General features: G+C 36.5%; 2 protein-coding genes and 1 long non-coding RNA gene across 5 annotated transcripts; 2 read left to right on the plus strand and 1 right to left on the minus strand.

Moving 5' to 3' along the window:
* The first annotated feature begins 1,308 nt into the window (after positions 1 to 1,308).
* On the plus strand, positions 1,309 to 19,151 carry LOC116287360 (ras association domain-containing protein 5). Of its 3 annotated transcripts, XM_031694035.2 has the most exons (10): positions 4,195 to 4,288; positions 4,394 to 4,453; positions 6,161 to 6,291; positions 6,963 to 7,079; positions 7,520 to 7,645; positions 7,962 to 8,039; positions 9,132 to 9,222; positions 9,884 to 9,999; positions 16,819 to 16,896; positions 17,322 to 19,151. In XM_031694035.2, exons 3-10 carry the CDS (start codon positions 6,244 to 6,246, stop codon positions 17,457 to 17,459), a joined length of 792 nt encoding a protein of 263 aa, XP_031549895.1. In that variant the 5' UTR covers positions 4,195 to 4,288; positions 4,394 to 4,453; positions 6,161 to 6,243; the 3' UTR covers positions 17,460 to 19,151. The 3 variants fall into 3 exon arrangements, with proteins under 3 accessions (XP_031549893.1, XP_031549894.2, XP_031549895.1); XM_031694033.1 differs by lacking the exons at positions 4,195 to 4,288; positions 4,394 to 4,453 and adding an exon at positions 1,309 to 1,998; XM_031694034.2 differs by lacking the exon at positions 4,394 to 4,453 and having other exon boundaries at positions 4,171 to 4,288.
* On the minus strand, positions 6,905 to 8,495 carry LOC116287363 (uncharacterized). The gene is made up of 2 exons (XR_004196061.2): positions 8,071 to 8,495; positions 6,905 to 7,631 (listed from the first exon to the last, which is right to left on the minus strand). It is a non-coding gene; the product is annotated as an uncharacterized LOC116287363 (long non-coding RNA).
* On the plus strand, positions 10,648 to 13,227 carry LOC148906042 (uncharacterized). Its single transcript, XM_089038681.1, has 3 exons — positions 10,648 to 11,580; positions 12,210 to 12,330; positions 12,441 to 13,227. Exons 1-3 carry the CDS (start codon positions 11,190 to 11,192, stop codon positions 13,225 to 13,227), a joined length of 1,299 nt encoding a protein of 432 aa, XP_088894807.1. The 5' UTR covers positions 10,648 to 11,189.

The following is a 19,151-nucleotide window of genomic DNA, read 5'->3' on the forward strand; positions in this document are numbered from 1 at the left end:
TATTTGTTTTGTAATATCCTTTTAATGATCATTTCTTAACAAGGCTGTTGGTCAGTGAAAAAGAAGTGTTAGACGTCTGATCGATATTGGTTCTTTTTCATTCTTTGTTCTATTCTCAATTTCCAAGGCAACCCTTTCTGCCTGTCTATACGCGTCATTAAATGCTCAGTCAAGCTTTAATTTTGGGTGAAATGTTCAAAAGCGACTGAAATAATTGAAGCTCGCCCGATATACTGTAATATCTAATGCATGCAGTTGAATGAAGAAATGACGCAGGGTCGAGAAGGAAGGAAGGAAGTATAAAGTTTCGCTCCCGCCAAAAGACCGGCACATCGAATTCACGGAATCAACGGAATCAACGGAATCAACGGAATCTCTTTGAAACATATGGAAGTCAAACATCATTAAAATAAAGACAAATCAAATTAAAAGAAAAAGTTAAGAACTTCGTGCTCGGTCGTCCTCTAAGAAAAAAATTATATAAAACAACTCGATCGGAAACCCTATTATTAATATTATTATGATTTATCTACATAGAATGATTACCCAGGAAACAATGACATGTCAAAAACATAACTTTAGTCCAAATCATAGCTAACCTTGCATTATGCAAAACGTAAACAATAAACGATATCATTATTAAATTTAGTTAATTTCCCTAATTCATTTCCAACATATTTCTTTATTTCTGCATTCCTATCTCTTCTTCTTTATGTCTATGGGCTTCCTGTGTTTGAAAATTGGGCTACCTGTGCTTACAAAATGGCGTCCAACTTGTCATAAAACGATGCAAAAATGTGCAATGTTTTGCTGGATCCATGAACAGATTCTTTCAAGGTTAGCTATGATTTGGACTAAAGTTATGTTTTTGACATGTCATTGTTTCCTGGGTAATCATTCTATGTAGATAAATCATAATAATATTAATAATAGGGTTTCCGATCGAGTTGTTTTATATAATTTTTTTCTTAGAGGACGACCGAGCACGAAGTTCTTAACTTTTTCTTTTAATTTGATTTGTCTTTATTTTAATGATGTTTGACTTCCATATGTTTCAAAGAGATTCCGTTGATTCCGTTGATTCCGTTGATTCCGTGAATTCGATATGCCGCCAAAAGACAACACCTTCGTACAAAACGTCACTCTGTGTATCAGAACAGGAGAATAGATATTTGATAGCGATGACAGATCGTTATTGATATGTTTTGTTTCAGCACTACACTTCCTTTTACGGGTTTGTTTGTCAGCTCACTGCATAAATTACGCATAATTAGTGATGTATTAATTATTGTGATTGGAGGACCAGTCAAAACTATAGGGATTTGGGATCAAATTGCAAGATCTCAACATGGCGGATATCGGATTGGACGGCGTTCAAGTTTCGATTTTCCTACGTGCTAGTTCAGTCATCATCTCACGGAATCAACTCGGAACAAGTGAACAAAACTCTTCAGCTTTTAACTATTTCTATGAGTACTCCAATTCGCCGAGGTTTTGAATTTCTTCTTGAAGGTTTTCTGAGTAATTGGGGACCTTATTTGTGGGAACTGTTGCTCTTTTGCCTCGAGAAAACAGCATTTGGTGGGCTCTATTTGTTGGGAATCGTGATGGACGACGACGTATTCCTCGATGCTCCAAATTCTAGTGCTATAAATGGCGCTCACAGTAATCCATCAAGTCCAAATGAGAAAATAGAGATGAGAACGCTGGATGGAGATATGGTTCGTTCACTGTCTGTCCCAGACGTTTCTCACGACCAAAGAGTTATGGACAAATCCAAGGCTGCACAACCTTCCATTATTCATTTCTTTGCGAACTTTGTTAACCGGAAGGCTGTTAAAAAACGTGACACGGACGAAAAGGCTAATAACGTTAACGTTAGACATAAAATTGGCCGAGGACATGGCTTCGTTCCCTTCCAGCTTCGTAATCCAACGTGGTGTGACTTTTGCGGAGAATTTATTTGGGGTTTTTACAAGCAGTGTGTACGATGTAAAAGTGAGTATATATTCTTCATAGAACAATAGATTAGACAGTTCTTCATTCCAAGGTGTCTTCTTTTAACTCGAGCCATCATAAAACCTGTGAACACACTTACGACAAGTGTTATTAGAAGGTTATTACCAACAAAATGGAGGCTAGAAGCTTCAAACACCTTCAAATAACACTAAAAGCATTCTAAAACTATTTAAAAACTGTTTCTTGCAAATTTTTATTTCAAGCTAACAATCAAACTTTTTGATTTTTACTTTCACTAATCTCATACGTAGTCTACAAAACCATTACTTATGAATTTTACGTTACCGGAAGAACATTTACCCATACAAGCGTACCTTATTGACACAGTAAGAGAGATTGCGGAACTAAGCTAGTCTTTACTAGTGTTTTTATCTCGTAAAATTAGGTTGCTGACAATATATTTTAGCGTGTTTGTCAGCATGATATCACTTACAGTATAGCTACTTATTAACTTTACCAATCATTTTAAGCCAAGATGGTTTATTTTTTTTCATCAAAATTTGTGTATAAATTAGTAAGCTAGTGAATAACTAAATCTCCTAAAAATGTTTGTATATATTATAGTCATGCATATACTGTGTCTATATCTATAGATCAAGCTTTTGTATATCTTTTCGTTTTCTCCTATTTAATGCCATTAGAATGTAAGGGAAAGAGAATCTGTACACTGGATATTTTGTAGCTCTTATATACTGAAATGGTAGTGTAGTTATAAATAAGTTATGATTTTTGGGAGGTTTTTAATTTAGCTAAAAAAAACTTGCTATCTCTAATCACCACCACAAAGTACAGTAGTAGTACGTGCAGCTCAACAGGATTGAACTGAAAGCATGTGAAAATGCCTCTGGCAGCCACTATACAGTCCGTGTATGACCCTGGGCGCGGTTGTACCAAGCCTGGATAGCGCTATCTGGCGGATAAATCCTTATCCTATGGATAAGTCGATGCTGTTATCCAATGAATTTATCCACTGGATAAGAATTATCCGTTGGATAGCACTATCCAGGCTTCGTACAACAGGCCCCTGGAATACAACTCTTACTAGTTTGAATTAGCTAGGATTGATTTGAGAGGAGGGAGGAAAAACCGGAGGGCCAGAAAAACCCTCAGAAAGAGAACAACCAACTCAGCTCACATTTTGCGACTGGGATATGATCCTGGACCTCAGAGGCAAGAGGTGAGCATTTTACCACCACACCATCATTTTAGAGCCTGTTCGTACATGGTTCTTGGGCATGATGATCGAGAGTACAATTCTTGCTGGGCACTAATGTGGCCACAGCTTATTTTGAATTATACCCATGCCAAAATTAAGAAACAGATACTGAGGTTGATGTACAAGGTTTGGACCTTGTACTTGGTCACCAAGCTAGTGTTTAAGCACTATGAGTATATAATGAGCATACTCTTTGACTTTGTGACTTTATTACTTATTGGCTAAGAGCATAATTATATTCAGCCAATATCCCTGATAGTGAGTCAACTTGACATCATAAATGTATTATCTGTAGATTTTTCTGCAGATAATACTTCTGTATCATGTCAAGTTGACTCAAGATCACAATCAAGATTGAAATACTTTTGCTTTTGATTGAAAGCAGACTCAAACCTTCTTTCTCAGCTCTCAAAATGACTAATGAAATGATTATTGAATTCAGTCTTGCATTATATTATACATTATGAGGTCCATGGACTCGTAGCCGAGACCTTTATTTACCCAGCTATAATTTACAATATCAAGTTATACTCAACTTTTCACAATAACTGCATGTTTAACATTTATAATCAAATCTTTCATAATTAAGTTGGGGGAGGGGTCCACTGATTTTAACTTATTGATCTGAAATGGCATTCATTTTTTTCTAACTCAATCAAAAATTAGAAGATAAATATTTTAGCATAAATCAAAAAATTAGTACAATAGTTGCAGAACTCAACATAACAATATATGATATATGTACTTTTTCATTTCCTGTAGGGCTTAAAGATACTTGAAATTATCTCTTGACAGCTTGGCATACCTAAAGGAATTAGTTATGTTCAGCATTAAACATTGTTTGCACCTGCTAAGTTATATTCTCATCTCATTGGTTGTTTCTGCAGATACTTATTCATTCATTAATTTATACAAAACTGACATCATTTAATAGATATGCATAAGGTCAAGGACCAATACACATTGGTTTTGAATCCTCCCAAGTTCAAATCAAATGCTTTCCTCATATGCTTTCTCTTTTACTCCGACGAAGGACTAGCGTCCAAAACGTCAGTAAGTTTTTTCATCTCTTCATATAGTGTATGATTTACCTTTATCATTACTGCTTTCCTTATAGCAGTATAAGAAAATTGAACAAACATTGTATTTCAATGCCAGGAGTAAAGCAGAAATTCCAGTAATAATAAACACAACTTATCATCCTGTATTTCTGCAGAGGTAAAAATATTCATTAGATTAATGAATTTTTGTTTGTAATCGTATTTGAATGCTCAAGTTCTGTTTTATCATTGTGAAATATTCGATTTGGACTTGTGTGTTTGAATTTTTCTAAAATAATAACACAGTTTCTTGTAGAATCCATCTTTTTCTTAGATTTTCACAGCATATCTAAGACATAGCTTAAAGATTCACTTAATTATTGTTGTTTTGACTGAAATCCTGTGACAGTGAAACCTTTGTATTTTAAATTAATATGACATAATGAAGTATGACGTTCCCCCCCTCTGTTTTCAAGGAACATTGTCTGTATTTAACTATTCAAGGATATTTAGAGTCAAAAAAAGATGGGAAATTCAAGCTTTTTTCTAATGCCTTTTATGCAGCACTTTGATTTTTGAAGCTTCATATCAGTGCTATTGAATATTAGGTGTGCCTCAGACGTTTGAATATGATTTAACTCTACACTGCACATATTTATTATCTTATTAACTTAAACACAAGTATTTTAAAATCTTATGTTTTTTAAATGAACAAAACTGTCACAAGTTCTGTTGCTCCAAACAAATTTTACTTGCTTATATTTAAGGCAGAATTTTTGTTAGAAATTATTAATTATAAACACTTGATTATTTCTTATTACCATGAAGTCTAGTCATTAAAAAAACCATATATGATGAATACAAATATAGTATTTCATTCTTAATTCAATAATATTTTTCAGACATTTTGAATTGATACAGACACAATAATAGTGGACAATCTGTATGAGCATTAAAAATGGCAAACTGGAAGCGAGTTGTTTTTAAGTCAATACATATTGAACATGAATACTGTATGTTGAATATCAAGTGCCGAGTATAATTTTATAATATAGTATTTCATTCTTAATTCAATGTTTCTCAGACATTTTAAAGTGATAGAGAAACAATAATAGTGGACTCTATATGAGCTTTGAAAATGGCAAACTGGAAGTGAGCTGTTTTTAAGTTGATACATATTGAACATGGATATTGTATATTTAATATCAAGTGCCAAGTATAATTTTAAAGTGAAAATCCATGTTGAATGAGTGAGGACGATTTTGTATCCAATGTACAAACTTTTCCTAGTTGATGGTTTCTATAGTTGTGATTTTCCTTATTTTTATTCATAACTTTCACAATATTGAATATCATTTTGATCTCCACAGATAAGTGTGATTACTAATAATATCAATTATTGATACTTTGGAGTTGATAACAAACCAATATAACCAATATAATATTTTTAATGGTTTAACTTCAGTACTTGATTGGCTTAATGAAATTTTGGATCCTGTATTTCGTTTGACGTATGGACGTTTGACATGGAAGTTTTTCTTTAAATTGAAGACCGAGCCTAGCCAACTTTGGAAGCACTTAAAAAAAGTCTTATTCACAGAAACTCTTTTAATTGCCACTTATATTTTTATATTCATATTAATGATATTTATTATTGTTATTATTATTATTTTATTTTAATATTAGTGTTAGTATGAGCAGTATTATTATTTAATTATAAAAATTCAGTAACCATGGTTTTCAAATAAATTATTTTGGAAAACATGCGTCAGCTCCAGAGTTTCCACTTGTTTATTATAATTAGCTACCAGGAGTCTTGACTCTGCTTATGTTAGTATATGTAATAGTCTGTCGTTTTACTGAAAAGCTTAAACCTCTGTTCCAGAATGTAAATATACCTGCCATTGGCGATGTCATGGAGAAATAGATTTAGATTGCATAGGAGCGTGGCCACAGATAGAAAGAAATATGTCCATTGATGAAGTTAGTATGAAAACACTGCATCTTTTGGAACAGGTAAGCTTGTCATGATGGTGCATTGCCTGGCTAGTCTTGCTCAACAGAGTGATTTTGCTCAAATGGTAAAACAGTTTCTTGTCATTAGTGCATATTGATAGTAAACTAGACACTAAAGGAAACAATGGAAATAAGATCTACTAACCTCTCTTAGTATACTAACTATTTCATGGTCTGAGGAAAAAGCACTTTAGTAACTTAATTAATTGTGCACACTGTGTTAGCTACAATCACAAAATGTGTTTTAGGAATTTTGGAGAGAGGAAAGGGGAGAGCCCAGAGAAAAACAAGAGTCAAGCAAGAGACCTAACCAGCTACTAAGCATGCATGCGCTGGGAAGTCTAACAATCAAACCTGATCTTAATAATGAAAGCTATACTGTTTAGGCTTTCCCACTATTGAGCATAAATTCATCGTTGTTCAGGGTTTTCATTAAATTTTGAAATGATAGGAAAAGATTATGAACACAGAGTCTAAGTGAATATTTTACTAATTACTAACCTATAAAGGGTAGTTAAAGCCAGAGAATTTTGCTCAATTACTGAAGCATTTTCCGATCCCCAACCCTTAATGAAATCCCTGATTGTTGGTAAAACGTACACTGCACAGCGTATTCGAACCACTCAGTGATCATCTTTTTAATTATTGTTCTTGTTGTTCAATTCTTCCAGAGCGATCAAAAGAGAAATGAACCATACTTGATGATTTCAACAAATATTTCTCATGGAAGTTTGAGAAGAAAAATAGGGGAATTCAATACCCAAACAACTGGTCTCATAATGACTATGGTAAATAAGTACTGGTTATTTTTTTCTTTCCAAGATTGATCTTTAGTGAAGGAATAGGGCAAGCACGAGGTGTATGTTGTAAGCACAATGAATGGACTCTGGTAATTAATATACTGCCCCATGATGGTGTGGTCACAAGTTCCTTCTTTGGACTCATCATCATCATGTCATGCTTGAACACACCATAACTAAAGAAATAAAAACAATTTGCATCCAACACTTCTTCAGTGTTGTGCCAATCCCCAAGTGTTTTATAGCTTCACACATCACAGCAAGAGAGTAATCATTTTGGACACAAGCGATGAAATATAAAGTGCACATGCATGCTGTTTCTCTTATAATGCACACTCTCCTGACCAATCTGAATCTGAGATTTAATTCATAACAGTTATTTCATAAAGGTCTTGTATCTTAATAATTTTTTTCTATTTGTTATGCAGAAAGATGAGACCATTTTCCAGGGATTTGTAAGAGTTCACATGAATTTGTTGCGTCCCGTCAATGTCGTAGCTGGGGAACGTCCACTTTCAATACTTGAAAATGTTGGTAATTCTGTGGACAGTAAGGTAAGAAAGTAAATATTCATCAAAAGTAGATGTCAAACAACAATATTCTAATACATCATGGAAAAATAAAAATACTCTGAAAATAAGGCGCTGCATTGTTGTTTTCTTTCCCATCTCTTTTTTGTGTTTCCACTTTTTAAGAATTACTACATATTATTTGGTCATTATGGAGGAACTAGGAAGTTTAGACACCATATTTGTGCATGTATTGATTAGGGATTTCATGCCCTATATATTGCTGTATCACCTGCCCTACATGTACCCCAGTAACGTGGTGAATTGCCAAATAGATTCTATATATCTCTTTTGTTTTTAGAGATCAAGAACATCATTCTTCCTTCCTCTTGGAACAGTAAAAGCATTACATGTTAAGAGTGATACTACAGTACAAGAGGTAGGTTTTTGGGATATACCATTTGACTTACTTTAGTTTTTTTTCATCCAGTCAAAGATTATATTATCTTGCTGACTGCAAGACTTTGGAGTAGGTGGTCAAAAGTCTGAATCAGCTGGCTGGGATCCAATATATTAAAATGATAACAAATTTTTTTATAGAAAAGAAAAAGTAGCCGGCGGTTGCCTGCCAGCTAGTTGTGAAAGCCCTGCGACTGATTATATTGACTCTAACCAAATTGCCACATTCCTTAAAAATATCTGTTTGCTGAATTTAACAATGCTGCATCTTGGTTATGATTCAGTATAATATTTTCTATTTAGCTGAGATGGTCAGAATTTATGTTGGCAGAACATCTTTTATTACAGGCTTATAATTAAGTTACTCCTGAATTAACCAATGATATTTTTGATATTTTTCTCTTATTCTCTCTATTTCATTACACACACTGAACGCATAATTTATTACTACTATACCTGAATTAACCACATAATTCCAAATGGATACAGTGACAATTTGTTATCATGATGTACAAAGACATCTTTATTATTTTCAGCTAATTTTTCCCCGGTCATTGTTCTTACCTTCTGAAACTGAAACTTTCAGTTCTACAGCTGTGCATGATTGTCAGCATGCTCTGATTGAGTTCATACTTCCTGCTTTTTGCTAAGTGTCAAGCTTGTCATGTTACCATTTTCATGTTACTAATTTGTTTACTGTCTCAAGTTTGTGTTGTTAACAATTTGAAAAGCGAGACAGGAAACCCACTTAATCAATTACTCAAAGTGTATGGTAAATTTATTAATTCACACCTTCATATTTCTTTTATGTTTAAGAAAAGACTTGGGTATCATGAAGATTGAATAATAGTGACCATTAGATCCGACAATGAGTACAAGAATGTATGAGTTTTAAAATTATTGGTCCATGCATGTCGTTAAAACTGAATCGTAGTTGTTTTCCGACTTTTTACATTCCAAAACTTTTAATCTCAGACACAGCTGCAACTTTGAAATGATAGTATCAATTTTAAAGGTTAAAAACTTGTACTCCTACTCGTCTTCAGAACTAAAAATCTATGTTTCTTTTCAGGTTATTGAAGCATTACTTAAGAAGTACAAAATTGCTGATAATCCAAGAAAGTTTGCGCTCTTTGAAAGCTACCAAGAACAAGACAATCATGGTACAGTTAATGTTTAAATATTTACGGTTCATACAGAAATTAGGTTTCGAAATTTAAATGTGATTCAAAGGACTAAATAGAGTGTTGATAGGGTGTTGGTAGATGGTCAGTAAGGTGCTGGTAGGTGGTCATAAGGGTTTTGGTAGGTGGTCAGTAGGGTGTTTGTATGCGGTCAGTAGAGTGTTGGTGGGTTGTCAGTAGGGTGTTGGTAGGTGGTCAGTAGGGTGTTGGTAGGTGGTCAGTAGGGTGTTGGTAGGTGGTCAGTAGGGTGTTTGTAGGTGGTCAGTAGGGTGTTGGTGGGTTGTCAGTAGGGTGTTGGTAGGTGGTCAGTAGGGTGTTGGTAGGTGGTCAGTAGTGTGTTGGTAGGTTGTCAGTAGGGTGTTGGTAGGTGGTCAGTAAGGTGTTTGTAGGTGGTCAGTAGAGTGTTGGTGGGTTGTCAGTAGGATGTTGGTTGGTGGTCAGTAGGGTATTGGTAGGTTGGCACTAGTGTGTTGGTATGTAGGTGGTCAGTAGGGTGTTGGTAGGTGGTCAGTAGGGTGTTGGTAGGTTGTCAGTAGGGTGTTGTTAACGTCACCCTCTTTAAATAAAGTTTATTGATTGATTGGGATGTTGCCATAGTTGTATAAGATGTAACAATATTTATGTGTTTTTCTTATAACAGTCATCCTTCGTAGAATGTCCGACGTAGAGAAACCATTAATGCTTAGGCTATTATGGGGTGGAGCAGACATAAAGCATTCTTTTTCTCTACAAGAAAATGAGACAGGAGATATTGTGGTAAGTGCTGCCATTAACTGCAGTCTTATTCCAGTTTCTCCAGAGGTCGATAAAATATAAAGGCTTTTAATTTGAATGTGACGTGGGACCTACTTTAAGAGGCTGTGCACGTAAAAACCGACCGGTGGGGTCGGACTCAAAAAATCGATTTCCCTGATTTTTTGCTCATTTGTAGGGTTTTACCATAGAATAACCAGAATGTATTTTTTATGTTTTCATTGTTTTTATTTCCCAAGAAAATGAGCTCCAAAGTTCGACCCAGCTTGGAGGCTCAAATTAGCATCAATACAAGGGCTTCAAAACTCGTTGCGGAGCAAGGTTTTCTTCTTACATTATGAACAAATAAGCCAAGAAAACTTTATATCAATCATATGAGAACGATTTTGTGCAAAAATATTGACCTTTTTCTCGATAACGAATTTCTGGCAAATTTTTGAACACAGTTTACTCGGCTCAACCTGGTTTTACCACTGGTCTTTAAATTGGAATATTTTAAAAGTGGCAAAGTTTCAAACCTAAAATTATACCAATTCTGATAGATCTAGCCCTATATTTCAACTTTATTGGAAAAAATTTGTCGGACAATGCAAAACGACTTTGCGAGGTTTCATTTAAGTTACTATATTTTGATCGTTTATTTAGCTGCCGAATCACTTCCGGTCTGTGAGTAAAATACAACAATTTACATATTTTGATCTCAAAAACAAGACAAAGTCACAAATAAATAAATTGTTTTGAGTGAATAAATAAAAAAGATAACTTAGGAAGAGAAATTGCCAAAGAATTACGCATTAGGCCTTCAATGACAGAAATTATAAACACTCACTGGCGAGACCACTGCCGTGATCCATTCTCCGTTGTATAAAAATCTCTCTCGACTACCACATCGCGAAGCAATTCCATAATAAAAAAAGGATAAATTTTGCCAGGAAAACATACGAAGTACTGAAATAGTAGCAGTAGCAAGTTAAAGTTAAAGCATGAATTCGTCTTTAAAGTTAAAGCATGAACTCGTCTTTAAAAATCATTTAGAGCAATGTCTAATGGTCTCTCTGTGCAAGGCCAGCAAACAAGTCTGTCTGAAATAACTGTGCTTCTAATTATCTTGGCACCGCGCGTGCCGCGAAGCTGTAGCAAGTCAGTTCGAAAACTGCTGACCGAAGGCTGAGTTAAGGTTTTCGAAGTTTGCAATGGCGACTACATGTTCCTTCAAAAACAATACTTTTCTTAGAGACTGTGGACCATCCCGTGGTCATACGGAAGTACTATTCTTAAACACATGTCGTGATGATGTAAAAGGTAATCTTCAGAGCTGTCACCTATCGCGCTCTGACTTGATAGAATATGAATTGATTTTCCAGAGGGCCGGTTTAGAAAACATATCTTCTGATGCAACAAAGACCTTCCGTGTTTGTCCTCGTCACAGATATGGACTGGGAAAGTTTTGGAGACCACCTAGATCATGCCAGTATCCAGCTCACAGTGGTTTGTCATCTATAGTCAAAGGACGCGATGTCATTGGCCAGGACATCTCGAGAGAAATTACCAACCTGTTTGGAATGACAGTTCCACTAGGATCACGTAATTATATCATTTGAATGAAATGCAGTTGTCAAACTATTGAATGCTAGTTTGTTGAATTACATGATTTACTTGCTATTTCATTAGTCGAAGTCATCTCGAATAAATTGAATTTATTATGGGAAAAGACTAGGTAACAGTCTACTGAGGGGTGTGAGGTTTTGGGAGGGGGGTGGAGGGGGTGAGTGTGAGTGTGAGCGTGAGGCCAGGAGTGATTGGGGAGGGGGACGACCTTATCTCAATAAGTATCTACCTAAGATTGAAATCTATTGAATTGTTCAAAATTTTGACAGGATCACTCTATCATTCATTCATAAGGGTGTAAAATAGGAATTTATTCACTTTTGGCTAGCGGCATCGGAAATATCCCTGAATCCGCCCACGAAAAGTATGAAAAAAGCGGGTAGTCTGCAGAAATTGTGACACTCATGCAGTTGTCCGGGGGGGGGGGGGGGGGGGGGGGGGCTATGTAAGAGACTAGCATGGGAAAAAGAGGGGGGGGGGGGGGGGCTAATATTGGAAAATATAAGAGAATAGTATGGAAAAAGGTAAAAGGTGGGTGGGAGGGGGGCAAACCCCTCCCTCTGTGCGGCCCCTGAGTTCTTATAGAAAAATTTGCGTTTTAACAGCAATATGCTCTAGCTGTCGCAAAAAACACAAGAGAGAAGTCAAAAATCAACCCTTCCCTGCTTCTTCAGAGGATAAGAAAGAAATGTTCACCCCGGAGAAAGCAAATACCTATGTGCTACGGTAAGTTTTCGTTTGTTCGTTTGTTTTCTTTTTGAGTGTTTGTTTTTTATTTATTTATGTTTGTTTGGTTTGAAGATTACTCCTTACGTATTTACTGATCAATTTGTTAGGAATCGCCCAGGTTCACAGTATAGAGAAAGTTTTACTGGTACGCCAACACCCATGAAAAGACGTGATCCTTGTTGGACACCTAGCAGCATGGCTGATGACGACATCTTGGAGTCAGAAGGAAATATCAACCAGAGCGTCGTAGACCAAGAGGTACTTGATTTGTACAACCAAGGTATGGCATCACTAGCATCTAAAATATGTCTAGATTTTTCACCACTGCAGTCTCGCACAAAAACCACATGGGAAGATACCAGAGAAAATCTTTGCAAGGTCTCGACTGATAACACGGCGGCAGAGGGAGCTGTTGGATTTGATTCGCTCGAGAAAATAGTAGATGATCTGGAATCTTTAGGGGCTTCAAAAACCTGGTGCTGTGACACGAAGAAGCTTCTGAATGAGTGCAAACGCTATCTAAAAACTGATTATTATCGAGTACACTGCCAGGATAGTCATTCATGTTGTCCTGATCACTGTCGTGACTACGCTCTAAGCGACGAAAAGGATAAAGCATTTAGTGCTACATGCAAGCAGACTCACAACGTTCAGTGTGACAAGTGCGACTCACTGAACTCAGTTCTGAAAGATGTCGAAAATCAAATCAAAAATCCTTCCATTTCATTTTACAGTGACGATCAGCAAGAAGACCTACTACATGACTGGAAAAAGAGTAAAGAGAGCATCTACAACTGGAAGTCCCACATACTTAGATCAATAAATCAAGAAAGTGCAAAGCAAAGGGTTCTTCAAAACCTGAAACCCAACGAGGCTTTGATAATTTTCGACTAGTGGGCAATGAAATTCCAGCAGATGAAATGTCGAGAGAAACAATCAGACTGGTATGGAAAACGTGGACTAAGTTGGCACATTAGTATCATCGTCTTGAAACCTGAAGAAAGTAGTGAAGATGTTGAAGTCCAAACGTACGCTCACCTCTTCTACAAGTGCACCCAAGACTGGTATGCTGTCCTCTCCATCATTGAAGATCTTCTTGGCTGGCTCAAGTCTAACATCCAGCCTTCAATATCTCACGTTTTCTTAAGGTCAGACGAAGCTGGTTGTTACCACAACAATTTCTTAGTTGCAGCTTTGCATGGTATCAGTGAGAGGACTGGAGTAACTATAAAGCGGTTTGATCACTCCGAACCACAAGATGGCAAGGACATGTGCGATCGCATATTATGCCCTATGAAGACGGCTGTTGGAACCTTCTGCAACGAGGGTCATGATATAAGCAATGCGAGTGACATCAGGACTGCTTTGCTCAAACGACCAGTTAAAGGAGTCTCAGCTGCTGTTTGCTCCGTTCAAGAATCAAACAAGACACTCAAGGTGAATAAGTTGGATTGCTTCAGTAAATATCACAATTTCGCCTTTGAGAAAGATGGTGTGCGTATTTGGAAATGCCATGGGATAGGATCAGGAAAGCTATAGTCTCTTATGAATCGTTGACGCAATTATCTCAAGAAGCAACGTCAAGTTGAGCAGCCATTTTTTAACATCAGTCAATCAAGAGCTCTAAAGTTGAAAGCCGAAGACCTATCAGAATCCAAAGAGACATCTCTAAACCTTCTTTGTCCACAGCCTGGATGTGAAAAACTATTTGCTACCTTTGCTGATCTGGAACTCCACATTGATGTTGGTGATCATGCTGAGAAAGAAAGGAAAGAGACAGTAAGTGTCTATGATACGATTAGAAAGAGGTGGGCGAGTAGATTCACTACCATGCAGATTGAAAGAAATAAGACGAGGCTTCAAACAAGCAGTACATTAGAAACTTGCACTCAAGTTCAGGGAACAGCAAGTAGTGTTGCGCAAGGATGGGCCCTACATAAAGTACGAGGTGGAGGAACACAATTTTCTCAAAAGGTAAGAGATTGCTACTTGACAAGCAAGTTCGACCTTGGCGAGAAAACAGGTCAGAAATGCGACGCAGACCAAGTAGCAAAGGATATGCGGAATGCAAAAACCGTTGACAACCAAAGAATGTTCAAGAGAGTTGAATGGCTGACAAAGACGCAGATCAAAGGCTTCTTTTCTCGTTTAGCTTCATCGAGGCGAAAAGGTACAAGAGTGGATGCAACACCTACCTCTGTAGAAGATGAAGAGGAGGAAATTAACGATCAGGAACGCTATGAAGTCATTGAGGAAGTGCTGGAGGAATTAGGCGTTAGACATCCTATCGTTTACGACGTTTACAATCTCTGTAAATATTACGAAGACGACCTCCTTTCTTCCTTTAATGTTAGTATGCTGCGATACATCTGCCGGCACTTTGACATTCCATTCAAGTCAAGAGATCTCAAGAAAGTTCTGTTAGAAAAAGTGGCGGGAATGGTCAAGGAGTGCTCTTGTTGCAACTGACTGCCGTTTTTTTTCTTTTCTTTTTTACGAATGTCTCATCTGTCAAAGATCGAAAACCTCATCAAAAGCCGCCATTGTAAAACGCCTGCAAGCATCTAGCAGGGCGGTGTCTCCATACCTCCAGTGCCGAGTCCCCGCGCGGTATGAAAAAGGTCTATTCTAATAGTTGTTCAGTACTAAAACAGTCACAAGGGCGGATCCAGGGTTTTTTGAAGGGGGAGTCTCAGGGGTAAATTTTGTGGGCAAGGGAATCCCAGTCGCATTTTTACCACAGGAAGCCCATTTGACCTCAGGAATGACAGGGGGGTCGCGACCCCCCCGACCCTCCCCCTGGATCCGCCCTTGAGTCAAGTGAGTTGCCCTAGTCGTAATAGAGCGTTTTCGTATGGCTGTGAAAAGCTCACGAAACGAACGCAGTGAAGACAGCGTTCCCAAAAATGAAAAATCAAGAATCACGTTCGCTGCAAGTCTTGGCTTTATCCAATCAAATACGGCACACATGTAAAAAAAAAAAAAAAGGCGGACACGGCCACTAAAGCGCTAAGACATGTAAGCGGTAAGGGCAAGACACAGCACTGAACCTTTCAGTAACAGTCATATGAAATATGCCCTATTGCCATTGAATGCGAACCTCAAACCTTTTGATCTCTCACTTGTCGATTTACTTAAAATTGCATTTCAACAGCACCCAATCTGGAAATTTAGTATGCTGGGATTTCCCGACCCCTAACTAACAAAAAAGAAAAAGAAATAGAAGACTGGAGGAAAAAAATTATTCAATCTAAAATCCTACTCAAGATAAAAATGTATTATTCATAAAATTTCAGTTCTTTGTTTGACTTGATCAATAATTTTATTTATCGTTACTGCTGCATAAAGTGGATTAAGTAGAACAATATGAAAATTAAAAGCTAGTATGGACTGCTGTAAACTTCGAGGGTAAAAACGTCAAAGAAAATGCCGGTTGGCACGCGCGGTGCCAAGATAATTAGAAGCACAGTTATTTCAGACAGACTTGTTTGCTGGCCTTGCACAGAGAGACCATTAGACATTGCTCTAAATGATTTTTAAAGACGAGTTCATGCTTTAACTTTAAAGACGAATTCATGCTTTAACTTTAACTTGCTACTGCTACTATTTCAGTACTTCGTATGTTTTCCTGGCAAAATTTATCCTTTTTTTATTATGGAATTGCTTCGCGATGTGGTAGTCGAGAGAGATTTTTATACAACGGAGAATGGATCACGGCAGTGGTCTCGCCAGTGAGTGTTTATAATTTCTGTCATTGAAGGCCTAATGCGTAATTCTTTGGCAATTTCTCTTCCTAAGTTATCTTTTTTATTTATTCACTCAAAACAATTTATTTATTTGTGACTTTGTCTTGTTTTTGAGATCAAAATATGTAAATTGTTGTATTTTACTCACAGACCGGAAGTGATTCGGCAGCTAAATAAACGATCAAAATATAGTAACTTAAATGAAACCTCGCAAAGTCGTTTTGCATTGTCCGACAAATTTTTTCCAATAAAGTTGAAATATAGGGCTAGATCTATCAGAATTGGTATAATTTTAGGTTTGAAACTTTGCCACTTTTAAAATATTCCGATTTAAAGACCAGTGGTAAAACCAGGTTGAGCCGAGTAAACTGTGTTCAAAAATTTGCCAGAAATTCGTTATCGAGAAAAAGGTCAATATTTTTGCACAAAATCGTTCTCATATGATTGATATAAAGTTTTCTTGGCTTATTTGTTCATAATGTAAGAAGAAAACCTTGCTCCGCAACGAGTTTTGAAGCCCTTGTATTGATGCTAATTTGAGCCTCCAAGCTGGGTCGAACTTTGGAGCTCATTTTCTTGGGAAATAAAAACAATGAAAACATAAAAAATACATTCTGGTTATTCTATGGTAAAACCCTACAAATGAGCAAAAAATCAGGGAAATCGATTTTTTGAGTCCGACCCCACCGGTCGGTTTTTACGTGCACAGCCTCTTAATTGCTCTTTGTTCTGTTTGCAGTGGGAAGTCTTCAGCACTCCAGAACTAGAAAATTTTGTTAAAATTCTTGAGAAAGAGGAAGAAGAACACATTGCCATGGTGAGTTATTATTTTAAACACTTTTAACTGTCTTTAACTTATTATTATTATTTTTGCATTGACAGCTTTTTTGGAGGGGGGTGGGTGGGGCTGTGGTTGAGGTAGTTTTCATGCCTGTATACTTCTCATATTTTTAGCATATGAAGGGGATAAAGTTGTAGAAGCATAAGAGGATGTTTGCATGATGGCATCATTTGACTCCCACTACCAAGATGCTTTGCAAATGTTCTTTCTTTTTTAAATTAGTATTCCCTCATGAGAATAGTAAGACAATTGGTGCTAATTAACTGAACAAAAGAAGGTGTGCAATGGAGTCGGGTAGTAGAGATAAATGATGCCATCATGTAAACATCCTATTATTTCAGTTTCATTATTTCCCTTTAGCCTTTTTTCATACTCAAATCATTGCTATAATTAAAAATTAGGTGAGAGAGAAGTACAGAATTTTCAAAGAAAAACTTCAACAAGAAATGAAAGAGCTAGGAATATTAGTTCCAACAGATGAGAAAGCCACTTCTAAATCCACAAACAACAAAGATGACAGTACAGAGTCGGCTGCATAGGGTTACAATATACTATTCATAATCCCTTCAAATGGTCATAGTAGGGGTCTGCTTCTACAATGTTGCATACGACAAGTTCATCATGAACCACAACCACACTGGCAATATGGCCCGATTCTCTTGGTATAAATGAAATGTAGCTATTTCCAATGCTGCTGACCAGGATTCTGCATTGTGTGTAACATTCCTAAGTTCATACTTTTGTTGCAGCAAAAGTTGCTACACATGGCAAACATCCCTTGGAAACTATTTCAACAGCAGTGTTGGATAGTTTTGCTTAGGGATAAATGGAATTGGTTTAATAGTAAGTAGAGGCATTTTTTACTCTACTGACATACCAAAGCCGGTCGGGTGAAGGTGCCAGGACCAAAATCCATAAATAGCTGTATATACAGGAACACAGGAATGAAACATGTTCTAGTTTAACGTGTTAACTATTCTGTAGAGTTCTAAATAAGAATGACACGATAGAGTGAGGGCATTTAACCTGTGAAATAATTACTTGTCAACGTGTAATAGTCAAATAGACACAAAAGAAAACAATGAGTAATAGCCAAATATCTATTTCACAGGTTTAATGACTTCACTCTAATGAAGCAATTATTTTATTTACTTTGGTGTGAATTTTGAAGTTCAAAAAGAATCTTTCTAAGTATTTCATTTCCCAAATTATGAACTCAGGTGATTATTAACGTAGGCGTGAAGGAGTATTTTTCAAATTGAAATATTTCACATAAAAGGACAAAATATTTATAGAAAATTCAGCTTGATTGTTGTATTCGATGTAATTATTTTAAATATCACATTTAAAGCAGCATGCTATTGTTTTTTTCAAATAAATAACAAGGGTAGATGATAAGATGATAGAGCTAAGTACAGTGACATTGCCCAAATAAATGGAAAATGAAAACATTAAAATATTGACTTCCAAAATACCAATCAAAAAGCTTCTAAATAATTGAGTGTGATAAGATATGGCAGACCTCTGATTATGGTGATTAGGTGTTTAATTAAGATAGGTAAATTCCTTTCTTCCGTATCATTTTGTACTGGAGCTGCGCTGCAGTAATGCTTTTGAGCATGACAATGGCAAGTATATTGTAAACAAGTATTTGCAATGCTTTACTTCAGCTGGAGCTGCTTGTTCAAAATATGGATCAGATTTTGTTTCAGCTGTTAAAATAGGACTTACGTCACTAGTAGCATAGTAGCAGAAGCAACAATAACAGCAGCAACAGCAGCACTGACAACAGCAACAAAAACAACAGCAGCAGAAGCAACAGCAACAGCAGCAACAACAACAGCAGCAGCAAAAACAGCAGCAGCACTGACAACTAACAGCAGCAGCAGAAACAACAACAGAAGTATCATATAGCAATTCAATTCAATTCAATAAAAATAAATGATGAACTTAGTAGTATCACATTCTGCTCAGAAAGTGATTCAGTTTCATTGCAATGTAGGATGACAGAGGCAAGCTCCTGCTTAGTGACTGCATACCAGTAATCCATAAACTTACCACTCATTAATCTGTAATATATATTTAAATACTTTTGTCAATGCAATCTGCATCACCAGGACGATCAGTTCTCCCAAGAAAATAATAATCTACACATTAATTTCAATAACACTTTTGTATATATCGATACATTTGATGCAAAATACCCAAATAAAAAGGTAATGATGTAAAAA

The sequence above is a fragment of the Actinia tenebrosa genome, unplaced genomic scaffold, assembly GCF_029948245.1.
Source record: "Actinia tenebrosa isolate PJP-AT-01 unplaced genomic scaffold, QUT_ActTen_1.0 PGA_scaffold6__47_contigs__length_16458017, whole genome shotgun sequence".
Classification (NCBI taxonomy): Eukaryota; Metazoa; Cnidaria; class Anthozoa; order Actiniaria; family Actiniidae; genus Actinia; species Actinia tenebrosa.